This window comes from Drosophila obscura, unplaced genomic scaffold, assembly GCF_018151105.1.
Source record: "Drosophila obscura isolate BZ-5 IFL unplaced genomic scaffold, ASM1815110v1 contig_29, whole genome shotgun sequence".
NCBI lineage: Eukaryota > Metazoa > Arthropoda > Insecta > Diptera > Drosophilidae > Drosophila > Drosophila obscura.
In genome coordinates, this window is record NW_024542816.1 from 1584728 (window position 1) to 1607500 (window position 22773).

Consider the following 22773-nt stretch of genomic DNA (forward strand, 5'->3'; position numbering starts at 1 on the left):
ACCTGGGGACCACCTCTCCTGTTTGTCATCCCCGTAGGCGGTTTTTGAAAATGTTTATAATTGCTTCAATATTTTGCTGTGCCGCAACGCTCTGCGTTTGTTTCACGTTTCATAGCCATAACAAATTACTTAGGTCATCAATTATGAGGTGAGACACTCGCACCTCAAGCGCCGGCAATGTTGTCGCTCTGCTGTTGCTTCAGTTTCTGCTTCTGGTTCTACTTCTACTTCTGCTTCTGTGTTTCTGTTTCTGGTCTTTTGTTGGGAGATACTTTTATTGCTTTCATTATGATTTCATGCGGCGTGAGGCACGTTCTTCAGCGTCACTCCAGCTAGCTACCCACCCACCCCCAACTCTCCACAGCAGATCCGGAACATTCACCGATTTCCGCAGACGACGACGACGACCATTTGTCTGACTTGGGCTAGAGGTGCTCTTCTCAGTGGAGTTCGGGCGGGCGACTGGGGGCTGGGGGTTTGTTAATAATGTTATCTTTTATTTATACACAGTAACTTTTTTCTTTTCGTTTAAACTTTTTTCGGGCGTTTTTGTGTGGAAATGTAATTGCATTTGGCCGCTCACCTTGATGGGTGGGTCTCAGACAGCCTGAACTTTTAATGCTTTTGGGGTATGGGCACATGGAGAGGCTCTGCTTGGAGATGCCTGGCATAGTATTAACTGTTCCCGGAGATACGCGCGGAAGTGGAACAAATAAATATGCTAGAGCTCTGTATGAATGTTCACCCACTCAAAAGGAATGAATTAAATTATGGTGAGAACTCAATGGAATTCGACTAAATTTCTGTTCTCGTGCGAGGCTCGCTTGCACAACATTTAAACGAAGAGAAATCATTGCCGCACTCGTTGCATACTCTTCGCTGAAGCACCTTCTAATGATTCTTCTCCGATCTCTTTGACATTCCTCAATATATTCTTCGATTTGTGATTCAACTTTTGCATGTATGTATATTTGAAATAAATTAAACAACGTTTTGCTTAGAGAGTAGACAAATCAAGTAGATGCCCAGCGGCACGGTGGCTGGCAGTGCCACGAATAACAAGTGCAACTCGTGCTGTTGCGACCTAGGGCTTGTAGGTGAACGGTCCGCCGCAGTTCTTGTAGCAAAGGTAGCTGGGGCGGGTGCGCCACTTGCGGCAGTAGCGCCGATAGCAGTTGTTGGGATTGGGCGGGGTCGGGCGGACGGTGGGTGGCTCATTGGTGGGCGGTTCATTGGTGGGTGGCTCATTCGTGGGTGGCTCATTGGTGGGTGGTCCGTATGTGGGTGGTTCTGTTGGCGGCTGAGTTGGCGGTCCAGTCGGTGGCTGTGTTGGGGGCTCCGTGGGGGGCTGCGTCGGTGGCTGCGTTGGCGGCTCCGTTGGGGGCTGCGTTGTGGGTGTATCGTCGCTGCAGTCGTTGGCCACGTTCCCAATGAGCTGGTTCAGCACTCCCACATCCGCCAGCACATTGGCATCCAAATTTACCAGCTTAAAAATTCGATTATTATCGCCCACAATTTCCGTATTGGGTCCACCTGCAGGAGAAAGAAAGAGCGAGAGTGGGGTGTGAGGATGGGCTCCTTTAAGGATGGGGATCTCCCCAAGATTCACTTACTGCTGACTCTGTTCCCCACGCAGGCGGCGCCGCTGCCCTTGATGATATTCAAGGCGGCCACATTGGCCAGGACATTGGGTTCCACGTCGATGACCTTGAGGATCTCATTGTTGTTGCCCATAATGATCTGGCCGGGTCCACCTGCAAGAGTTTGGAACCTCAGAACACGGTCTTTGAGGACTGATTAAAGCTGTACCACTCACTCTTGACTGAATTGCCAACGCCGGAACCGGAACCGGAGCCCGAACTGGAGCCATCAATGCTGTTCAGGGCCAATATGCTGGCAAGTATATTGCCACTGACATCCACCACATTTATGAGCTTGTTGTTGTCGCCGCTGACAATATCCCCTTTTTGTGTCAGAAAGTTGCCCGCAAGAAGTCCACCAGCACCCCCACCAGAGGAAGAAGAGCCGCTGCCGCTGCCTCCGCCCGTGATGCTGTTCAAGGCCAAGACATTGAGGCCAATCGGCACAGCGGCATTGACCAACTTGGAGACGACATTGCCGCTCCCACTGAGCTTGTCGCCACTCGCTGGAAGGGCACAACAACAACAACAACAGACAGATCATTCAGCAATCGGAAAATCCTCCGCGCCGTGAGCTACTTACTTTCAATTTGGTTGCCAATGAGGCCCGAGCCGGAGGAAGAGCCGGAGGAAGAGCCGCCAGCGCCCGTTATCTTGTTGAGGGCGAGCACATTGGCGCCGATCGGAGCTACCACATTCAGCAGACCACCGAGCACATTGTTTGTGCCAGTCAGCGAACTTCCCGACGCTGCGAGCGAAAAGGAAATTATAATATCAGAATAATGTAAGCGACAGAGAAGACAGAGCAGACAGACAGACTTGGGGGCAAACTTACTTTTAATATCGTTGCCTATTAATCCGCTGTTGGCAGAAGTGCCAGAAGAACTTCCACTCGTTGAGCTTCCAGAAGAAGGGGAGCCTGTTGAGCCAGTGGTTCCCGTTGAGCCAGTGGCTGTGAACCAGCTTCGAGCCAGTGCCAGTGGAACCAGTCGAAGAACTACTTCCGGTTGAGTTACTTGCGCCCTGACCGGTAATGGAGTTCAACAGAGAAACGGCCAAGCCGAGCACAACATTGGCATCAACCGCGGTAAACTCCGTATTGTTGTTTCCCTTAATAACTGTGCGTGGGCCCTCTGGAAATATCAAAATAAAGGCAACCAAATGAAATCATTAGAAAGTGATGATTACATTGGGGAGGAACAGTCGAAGCTTGGTGGAAATGAAAACACTTACGTTGATTTGTATTGGTAATGGCGCCGCCAGATACTTGGGTGAGAACTGGAGCCACTGCCCCAACGACAGCATTGGCACCGACGAGACTCGTCTTGCTGTTGCCATCGCCCTCAATGACCGTGTCCGCTGCCTCTGCATTGACAGAAAATAGAGAAAAGTTTTAATCATGGAACTGCCGTGGCGGTTTTGCAAGCCAACTCACGTTCATTGGTGTTGCCAACGATTTGTCCCGTGGAGCTGCCAGATGTACTGGAGCCTGTGGTAGTCGACCCCGTGCCAGTGGTGGTGCCCGATGAGGGGCTACTACTGCCGGCTGTAGCACCAGCAGCCTGTCCGGTAAGGGAGCTGAGCACAGAAAGTGCCGCCTGGACAACAGCATTGACCTCCACAGCATTGGCCACTGTATTGTCGGAGCCCTTAATGGATGCTGTTGGACCCTCTATAAAGATTAAAAAAGGAGAGAAACAAATGTAAAGCAACAGAGTGTGGAGAGAACACATTGAGGATCATGTCACTTACGTTGATTGACGTTGCCCAAACTGCCACCGGATACATCGCTTAGCAGCGGAACAGCTGCACCAACGGGCGCGTTGGCGTTAACCAGACTTCCCACAAAGTTTCTATCGCCATCAATGACAGGGCCCGACTCTGCACAAGAAAGTGAAGTATATTTAAATGAGGAATTCCCGGGGCTTGATGTGTTGATCTTTCACTCACGCTGATTAATGCTGCCAACGGCTGGTAGAGTCGAACGCTTTGCGGTAACCACCGACTTTGTGCTCGTCAAACTTTTCACGTCCTGCAGCGAGCCACCGCCATTGAGGCTGTTGAGGGCCTCCATATTGCTGTTGGTCGGGGGACTCACAATGGAACGATCGAGAGCCGTCATCAGGCCGAGCAGCACCACCTTGGCCACACCCATCTCGAGGAGGCGCACCGCCCAGCTGTCGGCAGTGGCTGCACAGAAGACACTCTTGTGGCCCTGCGAAATGTTGGTGAGGCTGTCCAGCAGGGAGACGATCAGCATGCTGAAGGCGTTCACCTGCAGCAGGCTAATGGCATCGGGACCCACTGAAAGAGAGCGAGAGAACACTGGGGTTAGTTCTGTTCATCGCTGAGCTACTCGTTATAGCTACTCGTTACTCGCTGCACTTACTTTCTCGCAGGTTATGGATGATGTTGTGGGCCTCGCTGCCCGAGGCACCGCACACTTGCAGCAGCGTATTGAGGATCGTGGTCAGCTGGGTTCCATTCCTCGCCTGTAGGAAGGTCAAGACCGTTTCGCGCTCTCCCTTAATCGTGGCCAGTGGATGGCCGACACGGCGAGTGAGTCGAGCACCTGTGCCCTCCGCCATCTCGAAATCGTCCTGCGCCAGGGCCTTCTCCTGCCGCTTCTGTTGGGCGGTGCTGCTTTTGATTATCTGCACCACCTCGTTTTCAGTGCACTCGATGCCATTGAAGGAGCAGAGGGCCAGGAAGGACTTCAGTGTCAGGGTCAGACTATTCTTGTCCTGCGACTTCTCAATGTCGCGGATGATGTGGCCACAGCTGGCCTCCGATTGGGCACCAATCAGAATGTCGATGATCACATCCATGCCCACATGCAGCTGGGCGGCTGCGCTCTGGGCCTCCTTGGACTCGTCGCTGCGCAGGGACTTCATCGTCGTCTCCTGGAAGGGTGTCAGCTTGATGCCTCGCGCCTGCATGCTGGCCAGCAGTAGATCGGCCAGATCCTTGGCGGCCAGACGTCCAATGTTCGTCACTCGTCGCACCACTTGGGCCACTGTGTCTGGGTCTGTGTCTGTGGCTGCTGTGCTGCTGACTACCATGTCATCTGTGGAGGTCGACGTTTCCATTGAGGTGGAGCTGGAGCTGGAGGTGGATGTGGAGGTTGCAGCTTCAGCTGAGGCTGAAGCGATTGTGCTGATGAAGGATGGAGTGGAGGAGCCGATGGGCGAACGCTTCGTTGGCTTCGCCTCGTAGGGTATGAGGAAGCAGGTGGACAACAAAAGGAACAGCTGAAGGCGCCACATCTTGAACGATTGGATTCTGAACTCTCGAACGCTTGATCTGAACGCTGATGGAACTAGTCGGTGATTGATAGATCTCGCCACGATCCGAACGCTTTTATGGTCGCTGCTTATCGCCACCCGCAAGTTCCATCTCCCTCGGCGGCACAGCGATAGCCACATGCCACCGCATTGGCATTGGCATGCTGTAAACGTGCCCCCGCGATCGACATCATATCATTGCTTGAGAGCATTCTTTCTGCATGTTCTGACTCTGGTTCTGGTTCAGGTGGCTCTTATCGCCAGCTCGAAGCTAAAGACTAAGCAATTAGTGGCTGGCCAGCAATGTGTGTGAGCAACACCAGAAAAAAAGCATCTGATTGGGAATCTGATTTGCTGCCATTGCAGCATAAACATAGTTCAAGTTTTCCTCAAACAGACTTCGGATTTCGATTCAATCCATCATGTAAAGATTCAAGTTGAGTTATTTTATTATGGCGACCCTTTCATTATTCCATGATTCAACAGAAGCATCTCCCAGCTGACCCAGATAGCCCCAGTTTACGGCCAAATCCAGACTTGTGGCTATCTTTTTTTTGGCTGCAGCACGTGACGCCCGCTGTTGGGTGCACTTTTGGCTCTTCGATTTCCGTATAGAGATACGAAACACTTGGCCCGAATCGGCATTGTGCTTGTATAAATGCACAAAGCTCGCCTCAATGTGTCCAGTTAGAAGTTAGATCAAAGCGCCAAGACCTAACCCAATCCAATCCAGTCCGATGGCAGCCTTCACACAGAACCAGCACTTTGCTATGCTGCTCTTGATCGCCCTGGCAGGCAGCTCTGCGGCTCAGATATTCACCCAAAATGATCGCAGCTCCATACTGAAGTTCATGGATGTGCTGATGAATGTGCTGGACTTGGAGGCGGACAATGCCACCAGCACAGTGGCGCCCGGCACGCCTCCTGGCACCAGCGTGGAGACCACTACCACATTTCCCAGTGAACCCGCAGGTGAAACGACAGCGAGCAGTGACACAACGAGTAACTCGACGGTGGGGGACTCAACGAGTGGGACCACAACTACACTGGGATCGGACACAACCACTGAGGTCACATCCACCACAGTGAGACCTCGCATTTGCTTCAAACGCATCTGCTACAAATTTAGCACCGACAAGGGCTACATCTACTAGTCGCTACTGTCACTCGTTGGAAGGATGACAGCTGCTCAACACAGCTGCACCCCATTATTCAATCAATATTATTCAATAAGTCTAAAGCATCCAATCAGCAATCCAATTATATGCTCGTCGCATTTACTCGCAGGCACTCGCTGCTTGTGTGGACTCGTTGAATCGTAAATGCCATTTGCAGTGTCCTTCCCTTGGGGCTACTCGACCGTGCAACCTTAGATTATGCAATTGAAATCGTTTGTTGTGCCACAAAAGCCAATATTGTGTAAGTCAAAATGTATTCGGCAATCATTAAAAAATATATATATGTACATATGTATGTAGAATAATGAAACATTTTGTGTGCTGCACATGAAGCCTCTGCCTGCTGTCGCTCCACTCTACTCCGTCTTTCTGTCTCTCTGTCTTTCTGTCTCTCTGTCTTTCTGTCTTTTTGTCTTTCCCCAGAGGCCTGAACAAATTATTTCAATTAAAAGTTTTCGAGCAAAGCACTTAATGCCAGCACAAGTTGGGCGTTTATGTGCGCAAATCTTAATTGTGCCAAAAATACAAGCTATAAATTTGTATTTCAACGAGAGACACCACAGACACAGATACAGATACGTACCACGAATGCACACAGCGGGTGAGGGGTGGTACGAGTACGAGTACGTGTGTGTGTGTGTGTGTGTGTGTGTGTGGAAAAGGCCAACTCAAACTGACAGACAAAGCCCATTGGCAAAAGCTTTGTGGCTTTTCATTGAGTCGTAAACAAATGAAATTTAATTCGTGAAAAGATTTACTTGAATTTATTGTGCAAATAGTTGAATGTCAACGATGCCGCAGCAGCAGCAGCAACAGCAGCAGCCATCAAATGGAATTACCTCCACTCCGCTCTCCTCCACTCGGCTGCATACCCAGATTCATTCATTTATTCACTTATTCATTCATTCATGTATTCATCCAACATTCACTTCTGTATGCCTGCAGTGTGTGTTTTGTTTGTGTTGCCCAAATAATTGCCAAATGAAATGAAGCCACAAATATGCATGGACTGACTGGCAGCTCTCAACTTTCTAATCGAATTCCTTAAATAAACCCAAATCCCAAGCAATACCCAGGGTATGGGCATTAAATTCCATGCAAGTTGGAAGTGCAAGTGCAATTCAATGCGGTTCAGGCAGCAGCCCGAACAGGGCAGCAGCGCTGTTAACATGCCAGCGTAACAGTCGCTTTTCGCTCTCTGCTACTTTTACAGCTCTGTTAGCGCTCTCCCACAGAGCTCTCACGATCCACACGGCTGGCGAGCGGGACTTAACAGTATAAGCTAGCATAAGTGACGCCTTGGACCACTCGGGGCAAATTAGTCTCCTTCTACCCACTGTACGGTGCGACTGCGACTATTGCAGTCTTTTTCCACCCCCGACAAGAATACAAGCGGCGTTCCGAGTGCCAAACTCCGCATATGTATATATAGATATCCACAAATATAACAACGATACACATTGAAGCACCATCCGACTACTTTATTGGGAACGACTGTCTTTGGGAACCGAAGCCGACACGATCATCCATCCACCCTCCTACCAACACAATGCATTAACAATGCAGCAATACATATGTAACGAGTAGCGCAGCTACAATCTCCACTCTCCTGCAATTCTCTTGAGTGGTATGAAAATGTTCCCTTTTGACGGTTTTGTGGGCTCCTCAAAACTTATACAAGTTATATTTTTCCCACTTCCTTGTGATCTATCATTTTGCTATCCCTCAAAATAAGTGGCAACAAATTAATTGATTTGTCCTCCGTTTCCGTCTTGTGAACTTGTTGGGCTTCGAGTTTGGGTTTGGGTTTGGGTTTCGCGCCACGTGCCGCAGTCATTTAATTACTGACTATATTGTTATTATTATTTAGCCCACACCACGCCAATCCCTCCTCCATATGCGTGTCAACAACTTAACGAAGTTATCACACACACACACACACACACACACACACAGACACACGTACAGGGATGAGGGTGGCAGGGGGGATTAAGCGACCGCCGCGTGAAGCACTTTAAATTAGTTTCGTTGCATAAACAAGACCAGCGTAGGGCTGGGCAGGGGTTGGATTGAGACGCGTGTCCACAAACTTTAAAGACAATCCGGTCCATGAGCTTATCAGACAACACAATTCAACCACCAACCAACCCACCCACTGCCACGCCCACACTCACGCTCTCTTGACACAAAAGATGGAGAGCGCGATAGTGATTACACACACAGAGAGAGAGAGAGAGTAGAGTTGGAGTAGGGGTGAGAGTGAGAGTGAAAGAGATCTTTGAGACAACAAAAATGAAATGAATTTTAATACTCCTGTGCATACACATGTAGATGTATGTGACATGTCACTAAAACACAATTCTACATACATATTACACGCAGTATACACGAGCACAATTTCTGAGAGCCCCCAAAAGTGTGTTATCATTTTTTTCCCCCCCTTTTTTTTTTTTTTTGGTATTTTTTTTGTCCGGTTTCAGAGGCGCCATGCTCCCACAGCCCGGTGAAAAAAAACAAAGCACAAATTACACTACTCGAATTAAAATCGAAATGCCATAGAAAAAAAACCATAATTCTTTAAAAAATTTTAAGGATCTCCATATCTATCAGAAAAAGTCGGTTTAGATCCTTAAGGAAAAAAAAAAAGTTCGATTTTGTCGAGTAGTGTTATGGATCACTAGGAAGGATTGGTACCGATGCGACTTTATTATATGACATTGGTCTCATCTGCGGAAGAGTAATCGTTCTCCGGGTCATGGTCCAGGTCCTGCTGCTTATCTTGGTCCTCCAGGGAATCCTGGTCCTCACTATTGAGCTCATCACGCAGGCCGGTGAAGAAGATGTCACTGTTCTCAAAGTCGTCCAATGTATCGAAATCTGAATCGGTGTCCGAGATATCAACGTCGTCCTCGTCGTCCATGTTAATAGGGGCTATCTCGAACTCCAGCCTGGCCACCGCCTCCGACAAGTCGAACGCATCCGGCTTAAAGTCAGTCCTCATATTGATCGCGTATATCAACCAAAAGAAATATTAGTGCAAAGATTTAATATTGAAATTTAATATTGTTGGCCGGTTGTGTGACGATGTTCTCAGATTTGTTATGTAGAAGGGGAAACAGAATGATTGTTAGTTTTTTTAAGGGACTACCTTGATGTCAGGTATCCATATTTTCCGAAATTTTCAGATTGAAGCAACGGATTTTTAGATTTCCGGACTGCCAGTGAACTCAGTGCCTCCAGTGGCGAAGAGTTTATGAGTTCAAATAAATATGAAACGTCACACATCTCAGGCTGCAGATGCCGAGTTAAAATTCTGAGGGTGCATTAAGTCGCTAAATTGCGGTTTTAATTTTCTAGTTTTGTACATACGATTTTTGGGGTTATATTGCAAGTTTTAGGTGTGAGAAAGTGATTAGTACTTATCAAGGATGGCAACCTTATTTTTGGCTTGTGCAAAGAACATTCAAAAGTTTTTGTATTCTTAAAACAGAAGCTTTAGTATCCACAATGAAGTGAATGGAAGTGTTGCAAAGCCGCTTGACACTGACAGCCGCAAGCAGTATGATCAGCCAACTGGCGGCATTGTTTTGCTTGTTTGTACATTCACGTATAAGCCAAATAGCGAGTACGTTAGGCGATCCGCATGCGAGTCTGCCTTTGGGCGTTGAGTTTGATAGGCTGCAAAGCTCCGCATGGCCCCGCAGCGTCTCATGGGCCCACATTCACATTTTGCACGGAACGATGGAAAGGCAGGCAGTGTGACCACACAACAGACAGCTGCTCAACCTAACCTTATTGTACAAGCTTTAGTTTGTTTTTTAATTATGTAGATTTAATGAGAAAGTGAGCCGAACTATGTGTACGCTAGGCGATCCGAAGTCGAGGCTGCGTATGGGGTTTGATTTTGGATAGGCGGCCAATGGGCCACTGGCGACTGTACCTTTTTTTTCGCATTTTGCACGGAACGATGGAAAGGGCCGCCCGCTCGCGCGACAGACAACAGACAAGGGCGGCGCATGTAGCGTTCTAGTTGCAGGGTCCCCCCCAAAAAGTGCGTAATGAGCGGTGGAAGGAGGGCGAACCAGTCAGTCCTTAAACGTAATCGCCAGAGTGGCTCGATTAAAAATGAATGTAAATCGCATTAGAGCAATAAAGCGATGATGCAATAACCATGTACTCGTCTCTACAGCCAGTGCATAGGGGTGGAGTGGCGGCAGGCAGCAGGCAGCAGGGGCCTGGGGGCTGGGGCAAAGGATTACAAGCTGGCAGTTCACTTGCCACATGACGCACACCGATGGCACACCATTGTTTAGTGGTTGAAACGTCGGTACTTCTCTACCCTTGCGTTGCATTGTGCTCGCCACGTCTGCTGTAACCTAATCCGCTTTGCCCCACAGCCCAACAGGAGGTGCACAAGAAAACACGATCAAAAACGATTCAGGGTGGTGGTGGTGGTGGTGGTGCTGGCACCAAGAGATTTAATGAAGTTTATTGAACGGATTCGTTCTCAGTATCTTCATCCTCCGTCTCGTCCAGGGTGTCTTCGGCAACTTCCTCCGGGTCCTCGTCATAGTCGCTCTCCTTGAGCTCAGCCCCGTCATTCTCCTCGGCTTGCCGTTCAGCAATGGACTCAATAATGGCATCAACCACGCCAGAAAATGGCTGAACCAAACGCAAATTAACTGGCGGTGCCATGTTGGCGAATTCGTCCTCGGTGTCCGAGCCGCTGTCGGACAGCTCAATTAGGGCCAATTCCTGGCGCACCTTCATGGCCTCCTTGTAGATATTGAATTGATCGGGCACGATATCAGTCTTCATTTTATCTCAGTGAGCAGAAATCAAAGGAACACAAAAAAGAAAATCCAATTACAATTTTTTTTTTTTTTTTTTTGCAATGCTCTTTTCTGCTTCGGCGTTTGATATAGAATGCCAAATCACGTCGGACGCTCGATTGGCATAGCAATCTATCGATTGAAACAAAAAGCAACTCGACCAATAGTTATGCAGTGCGGGGGGGGGAGGGGGTCAAGTGGCAGCCTCGCATGGCGTCACGCCACGCGTCCCGCCATGGCAACCCCAAATGACGTCATTTGAATAATGAAAAACAAGACGAGGAAATTTAAATGATATTTGCATGGCAAACTAATGCAAAAAGGATTCCAAATAGATCTTTTGCAGGCATTTTCCCCTGAGGCTGGGCTCTACTTTTGCAGACGCAAACGCAAGACATTGGCACAAATTCGGATTTATTTTAATTTGGAAATTATTGTGTAAAATTGTATACAATTGTTCAGGGGTGTGTGTGCGTGCATGAAAAAATTGCAGCACCTAACAAATATTTGTTTTTGTTGTCTTGCGTGTGTGGCAGTGGGGGGGGGGGGCTGCTTGTGGATGTGTATCAATCACAGTTTGAATATGCCAAATTTTTATATTAAAAAGAAGGTGCCCAGCATGTCATCATCGTCATCACCGAGGAGATGAAAGTTGAGGTCGCTTAAGTTGATGAGGTCGTTTATGTCGATGGCTTCCGGATTCAATATAATTATCTCCTCAGCACCGTCATCCACATAAAAGTACAAGCATTCATGGTAGGTGTTGTCGTCCGGGCTAGTCACGGGAATCACCACAATCATTCTGCCAAATATAAACACAATATGTTTTGGGGCCATTTCACACTCTTGGCTAGAATTGAGTACTTACTTTTATGGATTTTGGATTCGCGCAACAAAATAAAGTAAATGAATTAATCCCTATTCCTTTTTGAGACAAGTTACTCGGCTAACAAACACACTGCAAATGATTTTAGACTACAATATGGAGGCGAATGAAGTCAGGGCAGGTCACAGCACGCCTACTCTACGCCTACTCGGAATAGTTATAATTTTTAAAACGATTCCATTTGTTATGTGTCAAGTTCCAGGGTCTAATTTGAGTCAAGCTACCAGACTCTGGTGGTGCAGCGCCTACCTCAAACGAGGGAGAAAGTATGCCAAAAGTATGGTCCATTATTTATCCTACATATCCCCTAACCCTTATGAATGGAATCATCTGGAGTCATCTGCACATCATCGTAGCCCATCAGGTGTCAAAGTGTACCAAAGGAATGGATCATCATCTTGCAACAGTCGGGCAAGCTGCCTCCGTATTCCAACTAAAGGGAATGCTAAATGTTTTGAGAATTACATTTAAATAATATATGTTAATATGTTTAAATATGTTTTAAAGAATATGTTCACATATCATTTGTTTATTTTAATTGGTAATATTTTTAGGTACCAATTTTCCAATTAAATTTGTTATTTTTTAATATTATTTATTTGTTTTTATTAATTTTATTTGTAATTTTATTAATACTCAACGGTGCCCAGCAAACTGCACAACAAACTGGAAAATGTTTTCCAACAAGCGATCTGCACCTCATTGCAGTGTGTTTGAACCCTGCCCAAGTGAGTGTTAATGATAGCTGGATGTTCCCTTGATTTGCATACCCTGCCCTCTTCCACTGTTTGCCCGTCTGCCTATATCCGATTATCGGAAACGGAAGAAACACAAGTCGGCTGGGCACACAGCAAACACAGTCAAGCAGTGGGAAAACCAAGCCCAGTTCTGGTCGGGCCTGGTCTGGCCTGGTCTGCATTTCCGCTGGCAGTGTGGCGATGGCAAATAGAGGGCCCAACCAGACTGCGTCTTCATTTCGGGCGCTTCGTTCTTACATAATCAACAAAGGTACGGGAATGGGAATGGCAACGGCAACGGCAACGGCGGCCTTTGTGCAATGACAAAGGGAAAGCCGACCAAGAACCAAACCGAACTGCGAACGGAACAAAAGCCATGCCGCTGCCGCTGCCGCTGCCGATGCCGCTGCAATGTCGAAACCCAAAACTAAAGAAATTCGCTAGAAAATGCCACGCGGTAATGACAAATATTGACATTTCCTGGGGGTAACCTTAAACCATCCATCCATCCATCCAGCTATCCATCCATCCATCCACACACACACACACACACACAATAGACACGCTTTCATCGATAAATAGCAGAACGAACCCGCCAATCCCCCCGAACTTTTTTTGGGTCTCGCTCTATAGGGTACTATTTTTGGTATACTATTTGGGGAGGCACAGCAGGTTCTTGCGGTTAGGAAACCGATCGGATTACATTCACACGGTTCGCGTTCGCGCTCGCCTGTCCCTCAGGGGTTTTTGGGCTTCGCTCAATTGGTTGGCTCTCTTCTCTGGCCAGCTCCGTTGGTCAAATATCTAATCTAAATTAGATGACATTTATGCTGGTAGCACTGTTTAGATCACCAATTAGCGACTGTCTAATCGAAATACTATAAAATAAATTTAATTCCCAGGCTGTGTGATCCACTTTCGGGGGCAGATCTCGGCCGCATCTCTGGAGAGGCCTCTGAATGAAACTGGAAACTCTTGGGATACTTTTTGTAGTGCGTTGCAGCAACTGTTAAGGGAACAAGAATGTCTCGGAATTAGTTTTGAGAGCGATCAAAGCAAAGAAAGTAATACCCACATGAGCTCTGTGAAGTGCTTCCAGTTTCTGGGCATCCTTATGTATCCTGTAGTATTCCGTAGCAAATATGATCTCAGAGCGCATAAAGTACAACCCATTTAGCCATCAACATTGAACGTTGAATGGCCTCGGTCCATGGCATTGTCCTGGCAGCCCCGTCCGTCCGAGGGCTGGGCTCGGCTGGAAATGCCATCCTGTTGACCACAACAAAGCGTCCTTCACGTCGCCTTATCTGGGCTGTAAGCTAATAATTATGGCACACAAAAAAAAAAAAAAATACCATACTCTTGGCCCTGCCTTGCCTTTCACACTTGCCCCGCACCTGGCGCCGCCCGTCCGCTGGGGCTGTGGCCAGGCGGCAGCCAGTAATGCGTTTAATAGCAACGCATTACATTCCACGGTTGAAGCCCTAAATTTGCACAACTCCCCCGGAAATGTTCAACGCCGCCAACGCCAACCCCACCCCCGCCCCCATGGCATGAAAATTATTTTGTTACATTTTTGTATACCCCTCAGGGAATGGCGACTAAAGGCAGGTATATAGGTATATCCGATGCGTGAAGCGATTTTATTCGCCAAGGAAATTATGGAAAATAAATGGCGCTGAATGGGAGTTTTCTATAGACTTTTCTTTAGGTATTTCCAGCTATTGTTTGCAGTTCAATAATATCTGGCAGCATTCCTCCTTAAAGGGTAACCTCAAGGTCTTTAGTGTTCACACCATTAACACGCTTGAGTATCAGGCTGCACACACACACGTATATATATTGAGTATATATATGGCAGCTATAGACTGTAGACTGTAGCATCAAAGCAACATTGTTAAACCGCACCACATGCAGACATTTTGTGTGTGACCACATGGCATAATGAGCGAATGGCAAAGGACAAAGGCAAAGGCAAAAGCACGAGGACGAGGACTACTGGCCACTCGGACGACTTGCTCTCAGGTGTGTGGCTCTTTTGTGTGTGTGTGTGTGGGTGCAGGTGTGGGTGCAGTTGTGGGTGCTGGTGAACAGCCGGCAGGATGTCTGTGGTTAGGTGGCCACCAGCGATTGCCTTCCCCCCATTACGCTTGAGTAGGTGTAAAATTGGAATGTTATTCATGGGACATACCCGTGCCACAAGGCAGGCCAAAAACCCACTCAAGGCAGCAGCTACATAATGATCAGCATTAAGTACTGGCGACTGTCCGTGGGTGTTTGGTTTTTTGGGTAATTATTTCCGTGTTTTCTGGGCATCAATGGCGTAAGACTATTATTTCCTAGAGCTCTGCTAAGAGTCGCTGCGTCTGCTTTTATATGTGGATCTAGGCGTGATCCAAAGAGGAAGCAGCCTTGCCTAAGAGTAGCTACAGACAACCAATATAATTTTATAATTATTATTATAATATAATTATTATAAAAATAAGAATAAAAATATTTTTTATAAATGACCCTAGTTAATAAAAAAAAAAAATAATAATTTTTTTAATTTAATTATTTCTCTTAGTTTGAAAAAAAAAAAAAAAATAAAATAAATAAATGAAAAAAAAATAAAAAAAATTACCATCATCAAGTTGATAAAATAAATATATACATATAATATTATTATTATTATATATTATAATTAAATAATTTTTATAAATTTAATTATGTACACTCGTATTTCTCTTTCCAGTTTGTGAGCGCGCAAAGGTCTTTCCCCCATGCGAAATCTATTGAAATGTTTATACCAAATTTGTCTCTCGCATAATGCTGCTAATGATTCCATTGATTGGCGCACACATCACCTGATAATCCCCATTAATCTGCCCTACACGCTGGCTCTATCTGGCCACTCGTCTCGTTCGAGTGTCGAATCTGTTGCCATGTTGCCACGTTGCCTTGTTGCCAGTGGGTTCCTTTTTTTTTTGGTGTAAATGTTTAACGATTTGGCGCTTCCAGTTTCACTTTTTGCGGGGCGTTGATGGGTGTGTGGATGTGTGCATGTGGACATGATGAAGGGGCACGCGTCATGGCAACCAGAAGCAACAAAAGAACACGGACATCCGCGGGCAATGGCCTCTCATAGAAAGAGAAAGAGAGAGAGCCAAGGGAAAGTCCGTCCTAGTCGTAGTCCTTGTTTGTTTGTTTTGTTTTCAGTTGGTTGCGTCTCGGATGTCCTGCTCACGTTGCATGCAGCACCAAACCACACAACACACAACGAATACGAATACGAATACGAATACAGCGAACAATGCGAGTGTGGGCCCCTGCTGTTGTCCTGGATTAGTGGAACCCGTGGACCCAGCCACGTTGACGACGCGGCGCCCGTCTGCAAAATCATTTGCCCTCGAAAGTTAATTAAGGTTCTCACAATCTATGCGCAAAATGTCAACGAAAACAAACAGCCGACTGTCTGCATGCCGACTGCACGAATACCCCTTAGATGGACTCACAATGGGGGCAGCTTTCCAGCTTTCATTTCCTGAAAAAAAAACAAAAAAGAAGAGACAAGTTTTATTAAGGAAATTAAAGCTGCATTTTATGATTATTTTACGCTTCGAATGATGTAACTGAAACATTTGATGTACCTATAAATATTCAATGGATTTTAAGCAGATATCCTGCTACTATACGTATCTGCTACTCCTTAATTCCCTGTCTCCTTTTTGTTGCATTTTGCTGCCAGACATACATAACACCCCGTGTCCTCTGTGAATACCCCTCGCTGAACAGGGAAAGAAAGTGAAATTTGGTCCGAGCATTGAACCGCAAATGAGCCAAAGCCAAATCCAGAGCAGAGCAGAGCAGAGCCAGAGCCAAGGTCCCACAGCCTCTGCTGCTGCTGCTGCTGCCGCGTGAATGTGGTTGGTGGACATGGCCACCACCCGCGGCGACAGGGTCCATAATTAGCTGCGGCCGACGCTAATTGTCCTTACCTAGGACTCTGTGCTCAGCCTCAGCCTCATCCTCATCCTACGCCACGACTCCTCCCTGCCACTCCTTTGTGTGGCTTGCCCATTCGTTGGGTTTCGGTTTACATTTGAATGCAGCGACCATTCATCATTCATCAGCATTATGCCACAGAATTTGCAGCGCAGCTTCAGACTGTGGGCCAGGTGATTTCACATTCGCTTGCACATATTTCGGTGACTGTACCATCCAATTCACACATTTGGTCCACTATTTTGTGGCTAAGAGTCGCTAAAAGAGTCCCAGTCCATATCCAAAATCCAATTCCTTGGGAATTAAATGCTATATGCTGCTTTGATGCTTCATAAATCATTAACTTAAATCACTTAATATTTAATATTAATATATTTATAATATTTAATATTTAAATTTCAATATTTAATATTTATAATATTTAAATTTCAATATTTAATATTTATAATATTTAAATTTCAATATTTAATATTTATGTATATATTTATAATGTTTAAATTTCAATATTTAATATTTATATATTTATAATATTTAATATTTAAATTTCAATATTTAATATTTATAATATTTAAATAAATTTAAATTATATATTATAATATTTAAATTTCAATATTTAATATTTATATATTTATAATGTTTAAATTTCAATATTTAAAGTCCATTTTGCACTTTAATTTTAGTTGCAAAAATTGTAAATAGGTTTTGACCTACCCCCACCCCTGGGCCAGCCCAGCAACCCCCCGCTGTTGTTGTTCCTCCTCGGGATAAAAATTTAAACAAAAATTCATTCAATTAAATCGAATCGTTTGAGACGCAACAGGAAATGGCAACCGGTCACAATTACCGTTACCCAATGGCACCCCCCACAACCCTGCCCACCCACTTTACACCCCCCCCCCCCCCCTGCCTGATGGCTGCTGGCTGATGCCTGATTCCCCGATTCCACACCCAAAAAGCAATAATTTTTGGCAATTTAATTGAAAACCGAAAATGGCAATATCCAGCAAGAAATGTCCAGGGGTCGAATTTTTTTTAAAAACAATGCGAGGGCGGTTGGTCAGGGTGCAGGGCGGAAGGGTCACGCGTGCGCTCTCACCCCCTGCTGGTCGGCTGTTCTGCTGTTGGTACAAAAAATGGGAACAAATGGACCCGGTCACGCGCCAAACGCTAAAAGGTCAACAAACAATTAAACAATCCGCAAGGCGAGTGAAATTCTCGCTACGAAAAGCCGAAGCATCAAATGCACTACAGCCACATTTTGTGGGCAATTCTGAGACAGAAATTACGCAGTGAAAAGAAAGTCCAGGAGATGCCACTTTGAATGGGAAATGAACCTCAATATGTGGCAATAAAAATAATAATAAATAAATAAAATAAATAATAATAAATAAATAAAATAAGTAATAAAAAATAAATAAATGGGCAGTTGTTCCTCCATTTCCAGTCAGATAACATCTAAAGTTACTGCTACGAGTTGATACTTTGTTTGAGCAATAAATTTGAATAAAAACACAACCTTCCTGTCGGAATAATACAACCCACTGCAAAGGGTATGCATCCTTTGAGATTCGAAAAGTGCTGCAGATATTGAAGTGGAAGGGGGCAGGGCAGCGAGCCCTATATAAGGGTCGCTACCCCCAGTCCAGTCCAATCCAGCAAAGTCCAGGCCTGTTTTGGATATTTTCCGCATAGTTTTGTCATTTTTGCGGTCATGCCGGACGCTGCTTGCCAGTGCCAGTGCCAGTGCCAGTTCCAGTGACAGGCAGGAAGTGTGGCAGGAGAAACCCATTAAAGGTCAACTGTGAAAATACTTCATGTCCATTTACTGTCCATCGACTGATGCATGCACAGATGGAGATGGCGATGGTTTAATGAGACCTTGTTTGCCCTGTGGAAAGGGCTACGCGAAGCCCTTTGGTTGGCCCATGGCGGCCAGAAGGGTTCCAAGGGTCAGTGCTAAGGATCCCTAACTCTGGGGTATATTCAATTAATGAGACACTCATCGTCATCACCATCATTGTTGTTGTTGTTGTGGACTTGTTGAGCCGAAAGACAAGAGCTCTTTGATGGAGATCCTCATCAAGGGGGTTTCTGTTTCACTTCAGACTGATTTAAGTAATATTATTTGATTGCTTTAGTCCAGAGAAGTTTCTTAGGTTAAAATACAGGAATTAATAATGGCTGAATCCTTTACTGCTCTGCTTTAGTTGTTTTTCTATAAATCTTTGTATTATTCCCTTAGAAGAAAGAAAGCGAATCGAACTTTGATTTGTGCCGCCATTATCCTGGCAAATGAACTCATGAAGCGAATGCTTAAATATCAATTTATTACGTTGCCACCTCTCCTCTCACGCTTCGAATTGTATTTCTGTATCTGTGGCTGCAACTGCAACTGTAGTATCTGTGTCTGCCCTTCAGCTATGGCAAAACAATAATCCATCATTTGCTTTGTGAATGTGAATGACTGTGGCTGGCTGTCCTGTGGCTGTCTTATCCGCTGGCATCATTAGTCAGTCAGTGGCTCAGAGTCTGCGGAGTGGCCCTTCTTCGACAGCAGACAAAAACCTGTCTATTTGTCTCGCTGTCTGTCTCTCTGTCTGTCTGCTGGTGCGCGTCAGTCGGAGCATAGATGAGGGCCTGCCCTCTAATTGCTTATAGAGTTATTAACCATTTTATAATGATTTTCGGGGGGGCAGCGGTTACCTAGGTAATTCGATAGCCCCCGTTCTGCAGCATTCTGATGCAGGTGTTCCAGTTGCTGCCCGTCCCCCACTCCATCGCCGCATACTGAATCTGAGACCGAAATGAACCCGATCTGAGCTACAAATTGGTACAGAACGAACTACAGCGATTCAGACATCATTTGAGATTAATTCGGGGACCACCCAATGCCAGTGCATTCGTCCATCTCTGATGGATTTCGTGGATGTCTTCATTTGGCTGCTTTTTGTTCTGGAAATTGCCACTGAATGAAGTTAGTTTGCTTATAGCAATCGATCCTATAAATATCTAACAAAGTGCATGGCACAGAGATTATTGAAATAAATCTGGAATTTCTCTATTTCTTTGGTAATTTGTACACCGATAACGAAAAGTTGTTTGCTGGCAGACCAGTACAGAACCCACCACTAGCTGTGTAATACCAAGTTCTCGGAAAAGAGCGTCCATCGATGGCAAAGTATAGGCCCAAGAAAGCCCCATTGCGCCCTGCTGGATGATAAAAAATACGCACCACGGCAGCCGCACGCCGAGCAGCTCAGCAAAAATTGCACACGTAGAGGGGCTCCTGGTGTTCGTGTAGGGAGTTCTCCTTTCCAGCTTTCAGTGTCCTACAACTGCTTGGTGCCATCCAGCGATGAGACACTCCCCAAGGCAGCAGGGCCTTGCTCCAAGCCTTCTCCCTGAAGGGCCACACATGACAAATTCTCCGTGGCGTGTCATGGTACTTGTTGTCTTGCTGTTCCGGCGGAGTACTCGGGCCAGATCCCCCATCACAGAACTGCAGCAGCGGTAGCGCAGTAGCTGCCAGTACCTCTACATCAAATATATATCCCTCAATCGCTGTGTGTTTACAGCTTTTAGTTGAATGGACTTGCCCGGCACTCTTACATTTGCTGCTGCTCCTCTGCTGGCCTGGCCACGCGCGTTCCTGCATTCAGGCTAGAGCCGAGTTTGCTGCACGTTATCTTTATCCGCCTCAGTTGCGGATTTCCGATGCTTATCCAACTCCTGCAGCCGTCTGCATGCAACAAAAATAAACAAAACAAAACCAAAATAAGCTCATTTCACAAAAAAAAAAAAAAACCGCGCCGCTATGCGTTTAGCAGTCTGGCAGCACTGTGCGCACGGTTGCATCGACACACTTGACGCGGCTGTGTGCAGATTTTTTTGTTTAGCTTTTTGATAATAGAATAGGGAAAAGGAAATAGGGAAAAGAAAGGTGAAATAGTTAACCATTGCTTCTAGCCATTTTTAATGGCATTTTTAGACATTTTCCCTTTCTAGTTTCTGCTTTCCAGCTGGGTGACAACTCTGGAATTTAGGGGTTATATTTTTTTTATTTCTGCTAAGCAATAAGAATTCTGCGAAAGATCCTGACCATGACGCGAGCGGAGAGCTCCTCGTACTCCTCCATCCCATATCCGTGTCTCAATTTGCCAGCAACAGCAGCCGTGAGGCAGTTCAATGGTCAAAGCCATTTGCTAATGAAGCATGAAGAAAGGGCAGGGAGTGAGCAAGGGATGGAGAAACCTTCCCACAGTCTGCCTGCCGCGTACGATGCCAATTCCATAACCATTCGCGAATTCGCATGGCAAATGCGTTTGTTGGAAACAAAAATTAACACACTTCAAATCGGGGCAAATCGGGCCGAGCGAAACGGTGGTGCCACCCACCAACTACCGCTGTCACTGCCACAAACGGGGGCATGGCATGTGGCAGGCAGCCCGTAGTCCGTGGTCCGTAGTCCGGAGACAGTGCAATAAATAAAGCGCAGCGAAAGTGCGACATCAACGACAAAATAACAATCCTATAAATCACTTATTGCCAGCCAAATGGGCGATGGGCCATGGCAGTGGGAGATACTGCGCGGTGGAGCGGGGGCTGGGGTTGGGTGCATTACTGACGGATCCGTGTGGCAGGGCAGTGGGAGGGGAAGTCCTCCCACCGCTTGGCCATTGATAAATTGCTCTCCGCACACATACACACACACCACACACATAAAAATGGCAACAAAACTAAAAAAAAAAATAAAAAAACCAATCCACAAGAAGGATCCAATCCGCACATTTTAGGTCAGTCGAAGCAGGAGTTACGCTATCTATAAGGTGGATATATGTACATATGCATATAGTATGTATGTATATATACCATATTGGAAACTGTTTGGCTTGTTTTTCGGTTTTGCAAACGCCTGCTAGCAGTCGTAGTACCCCTTCAAAAAGGGCATACAAAACCAATGGCAGCTATGCAATTTTCATTTGCTAAATTGCATTGAAACATAGCTGAATTTTTTGTGTGTGTTGTGGGTGGTTGGGCGCGTGACAGCAACAATTAAAAACGAGATTTTTCCCTGTGGCATCATGTTGCCGGTTCGAACTTGGTCAACAAGTGGCCGCCGAAATGCTGCCAGTCGTAAGGCTGCGCAACATTTCGAACTGCCGCGCGCGTCGCTTTTGATCGGCTGGCAACAAACTGAAAACAGTGGGCCGAAATGGCAATCTATGGGATAATTATATTCTCATTGTATACAATTGTTCATTAGTTCGATGAATACACTGTAGTGACCTGGTTTTGCTCACACAGTGGGCCCCCCACCGTTTGTGGAGTTTTCACTAAACAACTTCTCTTGCAACAGAACTTTTAAGCAGCGAAATTCGTGTCAAACTTTTATGAGCCGCAGTAATAAATGTTATAAAACAAGTACGCTTGACCTTGCCTGACATGTCATGTTCTCTGCTCCTCTTTCGCCCGCTCTTTCTCAGTTCAACGACTAACGGTTGCTCCACTGTGCCGGCAGAGCTCTAACATTCGAATATTGCCGCTGTCGCAGTCGTCGTTGGCGTCGCTGCTCTTGCATAGCTCGACAGCATGCTGCCGCAATATTTGTGCTCATTCCTGTAACGCAAAACTGAGTCGCGGCTCTCTTTGGCCTGATCGACAAGCGATCATGGTATGTTAGTCAAGAGAGGTGGATATTTACCTTGCATGCGTTGCGTTTTGTCGGCCGTTTTGCCCGCTGTCCATACCCTTCTTTGTTCATCAGCAACACACGTTTGTGGCCGCGCAACATTTCGAGCACCAGCAACATCTGAGGCGGGCGTATTTGAAACAAACGGCCTTGCCCCCCCAATCTTTGAAATTTGTAACGGCACAAGCAAAACGGCCGCGGCCACTGAAACAACACTTCATTTGTGGCGTTCTGAGAAAGTTCCGTTTACGTTACGATTTGGATTTGCGATTGGAAATAAAATATCCAGCGCATAGAATAATATCAACGTTATTGATATTTATACAAACAATTTCCGACAATTTTTATCTTCATCTCACTCGCTCCAACGGGCCGCATTCCCGCCTCTGCCGTCGCGTTCGTGTTGTGCGTGTGTGTGTCCGCGTACGTACCGCGCACCGTCAGTGTATGTGTCAACAGTTAAAACAATTACAACAAAATTGGTAATAAAATAAACCACAAAAAACCATGAAAATTCCTCGAGAGTTCCCTTTTTTTTAGGCC

The 22773-nt window shown here is 46.2% G+C and overlaps 3 protein-coding genes across 3 annotated transcripts in view; 2 read left to right on the forward strand and 1 right to left on the reverse strand.

Annotated features, from left to right (window-relative positions):
* Positions 1-953: 953 nt before the first annotated feature.
* Positions 954-4958, reverse strand: LOC111076056 (uncharacterized transmembrane protein DDB_G0289901). The gene is made up of 11 exons (XM_041594483.1): positions 4030-4958; positions 3591-3944; positions 3393-3521; positions 3076-3312; positions 2874-3005; positions 2627-2773; positions 2476-2592; positions 2224-2388; positions 1817-2158; positions 1614-1754; positions 954-1533 (listed from the first exon to the last, which is right to left on the reverse strand). Exons 1-11 carry the CDS (start codon positions 4904-4906, stop codon positions 1085-1087), a joined length of 3090 nt encoding a protein of 1029 aa, XP_041450417.1. The 5' UTR covers positions 4907-4958; the 3' UTR covers positions 954-1084.
* Positions 4959-5623: 665 nt separating this feature from the next.
* LOC111076073 (endochitinase 2) lies at positions 5624-6360 on the forward strand. Its single transcript, XM_022369675.2, has one exon. The coding sequence runs from the start codon at positions 5662-5664 to the stop codon at positions 6076-6078; it is 417 nt and encodes a 138-aa protein (XP_022225367.2). The 5' UTR covers positions 5624-5661; the 3' UTR covers positions 6079-6360.
* Positions 6361-22405: 16045 nt separating this feature from the next.
* The window catches only part of LOC111076066 (fasciclin-2), a 77003-nt gene continuing 76635 nt past the window's right edge, over positions 22406-22773 (forward strand). The window contains 1 exon segment of the mRNA XM_022369665.2: positions 22406-22712. The gene's annotated coding sequence lies outside the window, so the exon portion shown is untranslated.